This window comes from Dama dama, chromosome 7 (assembly GCF_033118175.1).
Source record: "Dama dama isolate Ldn47 chromosome 7, ASM3311817v1, whole genome shotgun sequence".
Classification (NCBI taxonomy): domain Eukaryota; kingdom Metazoa; phylum Chordata; class Mammalia; order Artiodactyla; family Cervidae; genus Dama; species Dama dama.
In genome coordinates, this window is record NC_083687.1 from 47,096,070 (window position 1) to 47,104,621 (window position 8,552).

At 50.6% G+C, this 8,552-nt stretch overlaps 1 protein-coding gene across 1 annotated transcript; it reads right to left on the reverse strand.

Annotated features, from left to right (window-relative positions):
- Positions 1–492: 492 nt before the first annotated feature.
- Positions 493–7,296, reverse strand: TMEM14C (transmembrane protein 14C). The gene is made up of 6 exons (XM_061147637.1): positions 7,144–7,296; positions 6,080–6,137; positions 5,698–5,774; positions 4,758–4,859; positions 1,919–2,006; positions 493–1,022 (listed from the first exon to the last, which is right to left on the reverse strand). The coding sequence occupies exons 2-6, from the start codon at positions 6,100–6,102 to the stop codon at positions 968–970; spliced, it is 345 nt and encodes a 114-aa protein (XP_061003620.1). The 5' UTR covers positions 6,103–6,137; positions 7,144–7,296; the 3' UTR covers positions 493–967.
- Between the last annotated feature and the right edge of the window lie 1,256 nt (positions 7,297–8,552).

Below are 8,552 nucleotides of genomic sequence, written 5' to 3' on the forward strand. Positions count from 1 at the left end.
CTTAAGCCAATCCATAAAACTGATTTGTAAATGCCTGAATAACATAGAAGAAATCCAATTAATACCAGTGAGAGTTGAGATAAGTAGCAAATGTATCCCCTCCATTTTTTTTCTAAAGGAGAAAACCAAAGTAAGGGGTACCAGAATGAGTTAACTCAATGCTGAAAGAAAGTGAAAATGTGTAATTAGCTAACATGTCCAATGTAGAGACCAAACTAAGTAATTCCAGTTATAAACAGTTCTCTCAGGTTTCACATTTATAAATTAACTGGTTAACCACAATCTTATTTTTCTTTTTCGATTATGCAGTCCCACTTATCTTAGAAATTCAAGCCTAAATGCAATGTATAATCAAATAACTTTCCTTCCTTGGTTTTTAAATTATTCAAAATGGGTAATTTCTAAATATCAACAAAAACACCTTCATGTTCTTTTATCTTGTTATTCACATCTTGTTCTAGAGAGCTCTGGCAATGAAGACACTGCAGAAAATATCATTTACAGTAAACTTTATTTTCATTGATTTTATTTAACATAATTTCAAAGTAGGTCTGTGCTCTAAGATAAGCAAAAGAACAGATATCCTAAATATCATTAAGAGATCCTTTTCACACTGTTTCTTGAGCAGCAAGCACATGGGGCTTGGAGGGCCCCAATGGTGACACCCTAACATTCTATCCCTGGAGATGTTACCTAGAGATACAGAAAGAACAGATAACACCGACATAAAGAATCCAACTGTATGAGGGTACCACAGGAAGAAACTCTCGTGTTACATCTTACCCATCCCTTTAGGGCTTAATGATAATGACCGATTTTTTATCTCTGCAAAGTTCAGTGCTGTTTTTTGGTCTGTTCTGAAGAGAAATGTCAGAATATATGGAAATGCTGTACTTGTTTATCTTAATACATGAAAAAGAGTAGAAGTTTTAAAAATTCTTCATGAGTCCAAGCTGGGCCGTGACTATTACTGATGGGGTTTACCCAAGGCACTGATTCCAAGTTTGACGACCATCAGCAAACTGTTCAAAGGAAACACATAAAAAAAAATTCAGGTCAAGAACAGCATGGGCACTCGACTATTTTTAAGGGACTAGACTCAGCAGGTTCCCCACAAGTACGTGCCGAGGTAGTGCCAAGGGAGAGCCAGTGGAGATGGACTCTGGCCCCTGGAGCGCCGAAGGAGGAACATGCCAAGGGCAGTTCTGCGCTCAGGCTTTGAAAGTGTACACGCGAGTCACAGTTCCTAATGGAGCTGCCAGCACTTCAAGGATGAGAAAACAGGGCTGCAAAGGCCACGGCCTCCCCCGCCGCAGAGCTGGGTGACGGCAGACCTCCAGCCTGCCAGCTTACATGGCTCTTGACCTTGGTCCACACTGGGTGTAAGACCTGACTCCTGACAGCAGCCTGACTACAATCCAAGTCGGTGAGCAAGCTTTTTCCAAAGCAGATTTTAAAGTCTATCTTCGGGTTATCTTTATTAAAGACTACATTTTAAGATCAACCTGGGTTGGATTTTACAATCAAAGTTAATTAGAAAACAGGATTCGATCAGAATTTCCTTTTAGCGAAATTTTCGTTAATAAAGGACACCAATACCGCTGAGGTATGTATGGACCCCAAGCTGAAAGTCACAGTAGCGGGTGCAGTCCCGGCTTCCCACCGAAGCCGCCTCCCCTGCGGGGAGGAGTCAAGAGGGATCAGAGCTTGGATGTGAGAGCCAGACCATTTCAGAAGTGAATGAGTATCCTCATCTCATTATGAATGAAATCAACTGTTTTTGCGGCCTTCCCTGTGTGTGGATAAATTAAGGCATTTCAGCTGATGCTCGGCATCAGGTATACTGAGACAAGCACCCTTCTGAACGTCTAAAGCGTCTGGGACACTGAACCAAAGCGAGCAACAGAGCAGACAGTACCTGGCACCTGCGATCAGGCCTGCAGGCATGAACTTCCTAGAGTTGTAGAATCTCACCCCCATGATGCCAGCCAAGGTTCCAGATGTGACTGGTGGAAAGATAAAAAGAGTCAAAGATCAATACATCTTATATGTGGGAGGACAGAAAAGTGGCCAACTTCCCACCCATCTTTCAAAGGCCCAGAACTGATCTCATAATCCCCCTCCCCCGAGTCAGAGACCTCCACGCCGTCCACATTTAATGGGACTAAGTATTAACACCAACACTGGCCTCAAAGGCTCTCAGTGTCTGATCCCAGCCTGCCTCCGCCTCACCTCCTACCACTCTTCGGCCATAATTCCCGTTTTCTCCTACACTGCCGTGGGGTTTCTGTCCCCTCCCCGTTGCTGATGCTGTTCGCCCTGCATGCTCTCAGGCTTTTCCCATTCCATGTTTTATTAATTCCCACCACCTGCCCCGCAGCAAGTGCAGGGGACACAACCATCATCAGAGAGAGCTCTGCCCTAACAGTGCTTCCAGCTTGATGCGGCTGACTTGAAAGAATCACACAAACAAAAATTTAAAAGTACAATCTGTGCTGTCGTTTGAGTCATGAAGCCATGTCCGACTCTTTTGTGACCCCATGGACGAGCCAGGGGTCCTCCATCCGTGGGATTTCCCAGGCAAGAATACTGGAGCGGGTGGCCATGCCCTTCTCCAGGGGATCTTCCCGACCCAGGGATGGAGCCTGCGTCTCCTGCACTAGCAGGTGAATTCTTTGCCGCTGAGCCCCCAGGGAAGCCGATCGTCTGTGCCACAGGTGCAATGAATGCATTACAGACAACGGAACATCAGGGGGTCCAGCCCACTCAGGGAGAAGGGCTTGCTGAGAGAGTGGAGGCTGAGCTGTGATGTGAAGAGCGGTGGCTGAGGGGCTGAGGGCAGGAACGCGGGTCCAGCAGGGGGCCGGGCAGCGGGCGGAGGCTGGGGGATGTGCTGGGGCGCAGAAACCCACCACAGCCAGGGAGAGGGCCACCCCCGGCAGAGCCCCGCGGGCCCCGGCAGGCACTGGGGTTTTCATCCGGGCGATGCGAAGGCATTAAAAGACACGAGCAGAAGGATACGCAAGCAGAGCTGCCGTCTGAAAATACAACTGCAGGTTGCAGGGCACCCATGAAGAAACTCCCTCGGGAACGCAGGCAGCGGGGGCGGGGGGGCTGACTAAGACATGGATGATGGCTTTGGAGGCAGAGAAGGGGACGACTTGGGATGTGGGCTGGGGCGAGGGTTGACAGGACTTGTTGATGAAATGAACATGAAGACGGATGGGAAGAGAGCAAGGGAGACCCAAGTGGATGGAGCACAAGAGAAGACATGAAGCCAGGTCAGAGCTGACGCCTGGACATGCCTGGAAACTTCCACGCAGGGAAGTGGATACACATGAGAAAGGCTTGGCGGAGAGAGAAATCTGTGGGTCGTGTGTGTATTGGTGGTGCTCTGAGGCCTGGGCTTCAATGATCTTGCCAAGGGAGAGAGTATAAAGAAGATAAAAAGAGCCAGGTTTTAAGAACCTTAGTATTTAATGGTCAAAAGAAACCGGTGGACAAAACAGACAAAAAAGACAAGAGAGACAAAAGAGAATGAGAAAATACAAAGGAAAAAAAAACAAGAGAATGGAAAATGGATTGGCATACTGTGCCGAGAACAGCTAAAAGGGCAAAATAAAATAAGGACTGAAAAACGTACACTGAATTTTGAAATACACAGGCTCCCGGTAGCCTTGGGGAGAGTTATTCTTGGACTGAGAGGAACAGAAGTGGAGGCTGAAGTGGGTTAAGAATGTGAACTGAGGAAGTGAGGATGGGAGGGTGAAGGATTTTTTAAAGAGAAGTTTCTGAAGAGGAAGAAGGGCAGCCACTGAAGAAAGAAGTGGGGTCACGAAAGGTCCCTTTTCTGTTGTTTTTAAATGGGTGAGAGCTAAGCACGTGGGCGCGTTCAGGGCTGGGACCCACCGAGGGGCTGGCATCACAGGGTAGAGCTCAGAGAAGGGGGGGGAGCAGAGACCCGCAGCCTGGGAGGAGGGACGTGCCTGGAGACCGGGCATTTGCTAGCATGGAGGGGCGGCATCGGAAACAGGACTCAGGGATCTGAGGCGTGTGGGGGCAGAGCTGGGCGCCTCCTCATCCCCCCCACGCCAACAGGGACCAAGGACTGGGGCTCCCTCGCTCCCCGCACAGCTGTGAGGACCAGAACTGCAGTTTCCTCGAGCTGGGGGGGGGGAGGGGTGTGGAGGCAGCAGGGGGCCCATAGGCCCCCGCAGAGTGTCGGACACGTGGGTGGGGCTCGGGAGAAACACAGCCAAGCCACTCAGATAAGATGAAACCTTCACCCCCGCGCTGCTAATGGGACACGGCAGAAGCCCGCGGCCACCTGCGGTCCCCAGTGAGAGCTACAGCTCCCTGAAGGCCGGGCCTCGGTCTTATACACTTTGCTTACATCTAAAGGACGAATAAACGACTTTCAAACGGGAAAAACGCAATACTGATGCGGACCTAACCAGAAACACGGTCCTTCAGCGATGCTCCAGCAGACAGTTCTCAGAGGGCAATCACAACGGTTAAGAAGCATGTGCTTGCCCTCTACATGTTTAACGCTGACCTCACGGGTCAACCTCCATTTGGGAGGGAGGAAAACCTTTCTGTGTCCTCTACATAAAAGATCAGCAGCAATGGGCACAAACCCCCTCCTTTCAAACCTTCCCCAGGACTTGACAGAAGCAGGAGAAGCATCTCAGTCTGAAGAGCCTGCCACGTCCCACCAACCCAGGGATGCATCAGGGAGAGACCGTGAAACGACGTACCTAAGAAAAGCCAAACGTTCTTCGGATCCTGAGACAGCTGATAGGAACCCAGGCCGGCAAGACCACCGAAGAGGAGCCCGGCAGCCAGGGACGGAACGCTGCCTGGAAGGAGGTACACACACACCTGCGTTCTCCTGGCAGACACTCATCTCAGCAACAGGATCCCCCAGCCCGCCCCGCCACCCACCCCCGCAACCCGCCCCGAGGAAACGGCAAAGGGAACATCTCCCTGTGCCATTCAAGACCAAGGTGTCCTCATGCAGAAAAAGGTTTGGGGTAGATTGCCTTTTCCACTGGAGAAGTCAGGGCCATAACCACACCACCGCCCTCTCCTCTGACAGGCAGGGCAGCTCCGAAGGAGAAAAGGAGGCTCCTGGCCAGGGGTGATTAGCCTTGAGAAGACTGGAACTGCCCGTGGGCCCAACCTCGGGCTCATCCCCAAAGGAAGGGGAAATAGGGTCAGTGAGTTAAAAAGGATTTTGGAGAGTGGGTTCTGGTGTGTGTGCTGGCGGTGGGGAAGCAGGCGAGGAAGGCTCCTGGAAAATAGCCAGATTCACCGACACACCTGCACCTGGCTTCAGGCGGAGACCTCAAAACCACTCATGTGGAGCTAAGAGGCTTTCTCCCACTTAAAGAGCAGAGATGGCCCTCCGGGGTCAAGGCTGATGTATGGCAGGTGATGATAATGACCATCTACTACCATTCCTAACCGGCATCTTTAGATAAAGAGGCAGAAGTGACTGACAAGAAGCCTGGTTTAGCTCAGCCAGATAACCTCGAGGTGAGTAAAGGAACAGCTATGGGGCTGATGATAAGCAGGCTCTCCAAAGAGGAGACTTAAACCAAACCTGACTCCAACAAGACTGTAGTCTGGGAGTACTGGAGACTCGTTCTTCACCAGGAACAAGACTGCAAGAGGTTAAATAAGTACAAACCATACCTGCTTTTGCATAGCCAATGATCCCGCCGGAAGCAACCAGTGCTGCATAGCCAAAGCCAAGCCAATGTAAAGGTACTCTGAAAACAGAACAGTAAGACATTGGTGCGAAACGTGTTTTAAAAAACACACATCTGTAGGATGGGATCAAAAAGGTCATCATTCCAGAACAACCCTATCACTGTACAAACGTTTATAAATCCCAGAGAGGTTAGATGACCTGCCCAGGTGAGCAGCAGAGCGAGGACCCAGACACAAGTCCCTGTGGGACGTGCATAGTCCATCCTCCCATAATCCCAGCTGCCCCGAACTCTTGGCTCAGAGGAAAGAAACTCTGTGTTTGAGAAGCTCCTGGCTGCTCCACCCCCACACACCGGGCACTTACAGCGGGCCGGAGTCCTTCGGCATCTTTCTCTTTCACTCTGTCCAAACCAGGCCTGCACCTGCAGAGGAGGGGCTGGATTAAAGGTGGTCAACAGCACAGCTCCCTAGCAGCCAGAAAGAGGTGGGTCAAGTTCCAGTTCCAGCCCTGGGGAGCTAAGAAGTAATGGCTCAACTTCTCTAAGCCTCAGTTTCCTTCACTGTTTACCTACCCTGTGGAAACTTCCCACGGCTAGGGTCAGCATCAAATGGGATAATACGTAAAAAGTGCTTTGCACACAGTAACTGCTGAACAAACAGCAACCATTCCGGTAATAATCTAAGTTCTAATAACATAGGCCCACGGGAAACTTCACTGACCAGCTCTCTACAGTTAACAAGCTAATCTTTTCATCATCTAACCAAGTTATAACCAAGCTGGAAAATAAACACTCCTGTGCCCTTAATTCAAGTATTTTAATCAGCCTTTCTGGGGGGAGGGTGTACTGCTTTTCAGCCCCGCCCAAAGAATTAGATTATTTCAATACTCAATATTTATAACACTTTCAGACAGTTAATTTTGCATCATTCATAGTTATTGTTAGACGGGGGGCGAGAGGAAGGATAAAAAATACAAAAGCCCAAGCCGTAATTACGTAGAGCTACACCTCTGGCAAACTAGGGTGGAACTAATTTCTTAAAGAAATGCATTTGGTATCCATCGAGGCTAAGCTTGAAAACAACACACTCCTCTTCTGTATAAACTATTGTCTGGGGAGCTTGGAATCATAGCGCCGTCATTAACTCGACGTAGCATTGCGTCTAGCACTGCACCCACAGTTTTAAAGAGTTGGACGGGTAAAATCTCCAGGAAACTAATTAGCTAAATCGGTAAGCACCTGCCAAGAGTTCAGGGTTCGCAGAATTCACAACCCACTAGAAGGAAAGCAGAGAACGAGCGGTCAAGCATCGCGCAGCCTAAAGCCGCCGCCTGGATCCTGGGGACGAAGAGCAGGCGGCAGCAAAACCTCTCATGTAATTTTTAAAAGTCAAAACCAGAGTAAAATAATAATTCCAAAGCACACGAACCTCCTTCCCGAAGGTCTGCCCGCACAGGTCGACCAGGGCGTACTCGCCTCGGAGCGGAGAGTCACCTTCCCGCCGGAAGTGTTGCGGCGCGTTCACTGCGTCCCGTTCACTGCGTCCCAGGGGCGAGGCTTAAGACGTAGGGGCGGGGCTAGCGGCGTGGAGTCACGCCCTCTCGGCGCTCTGGGGGCGTGGAGTGAGGCGGGGCTAGAGGCCTGGAGTGGCAGCACTCTCGGCGTCCTGGGGGCGTGGCGTGAGGCGGGGCTAGAGGCCTGGAGTCGCCGCGACTCGGGTCTCTAGGGGCGTGGCGTGGGGCGGGGCTAGAGGCCTGGAGTCTCCTCGCTCACTGAGCCCTGGGGGCGTGGCTTGCTGCCGACAGCCCGGCGCGTGCTCTGTCCCCAGGAAAGGGAGAGTCGCCGAGCACGTGCGTCCCGGAAGCTGGACGCGAGCAGGGCCGTCCAGCACTAGTCCAGATCCAAGCCAGCCTCGCCAAAAGCCGAAAACCCAGGATTGGAGTCTAGTTTTGACAGGCCTGGCGAGCTGGGCCAGGCCAGCGGTGGAGGTCACCGATGGGGGAAGAAGCATGATGGAGGTGGCTCCAGTCCTCACCAGGTGTCAACCAGATGCAGGCCATCAGAGATGGACCCTCTAGCCTCATCACCTAGTTTTCTATCATGAGAAGGGACTATTTTCTACCTGCAGAAGATACGGTGGCCACAGGCTAGACAATCTGGCTCACTTCCCTTTGTTTTAGGGAGTGAGACTACTTTAAGACCATATTAAAAGGGGACTGATAGTAGGTGAGTTAAATTTGCAAGTACCTCTGCAATGTCCCCGTCCGTTCCCCCTCCCCCACCCCAGCCCCTCCAACCACAGATTAACTCCACACCTGCTTCTCTTCCCTGCCTCACCATTCTCAGTTGATGTAACACCAATACATGGGTGTCATCCGCTGCAAGTATATAACAAGAACAGATCATACATATACAAGCCAGTGGAAAGACACGGCCACCTTAATTGCAGCGCATGGCCATCTTAAAAAAGAAATGCACAAGGAGAGAGTTGTAAGCTGTTTTATTGGGGGCAAAATGAGGACCATAGCCCAGGAGACAGCCTCTCAGCTCTGCGGAACTGCTCACTAAAGTGGGGGGAGTGGGCAGAGAGCGTCAGTATACGTGATTTTGGTGAAGTGGGTTGCTGTGCACTCAAGCACACATTTTGACGGAATGTTGGTGCTAATCAGGAGCAGGTGCCTCTGTTAACGATGTCTCTGTTAAGTGCTTTCATAGATAAGAGAAGACACGAGATTGGGCTCATAAAACCTCCTGAAGACAGTCTCCATCTAAAGGCCTGCTCTGCCAGTTTTCCCCATAGTGCCTTATTCCTGATTTCTACCTAGAACTCCTTTGAGT

Bases quoted from the DNA above. Each gene is read 5' to 3' on its own strand.
- TMEM14C (XM_061147637.1), bottom strand. From the start codon at position 6,102: ATGCCGAAGGACTCCGGCCCGCT. The intron at 5,775-6,079 runs GTAAGTGCCCGG...TTCTGTTTTCAG, and splicing joins CCGAAGGACTCCGGCCCGCT to AGTACCTTTACATTGGCTTG. The intron at 2,007-4,757 runs GTACGTCGTTTC...TCTTTCCACCAG, and splicing joins GAACGTTTGGCTTTTCTTAG to TCACATCTGGAACCTTGGCT.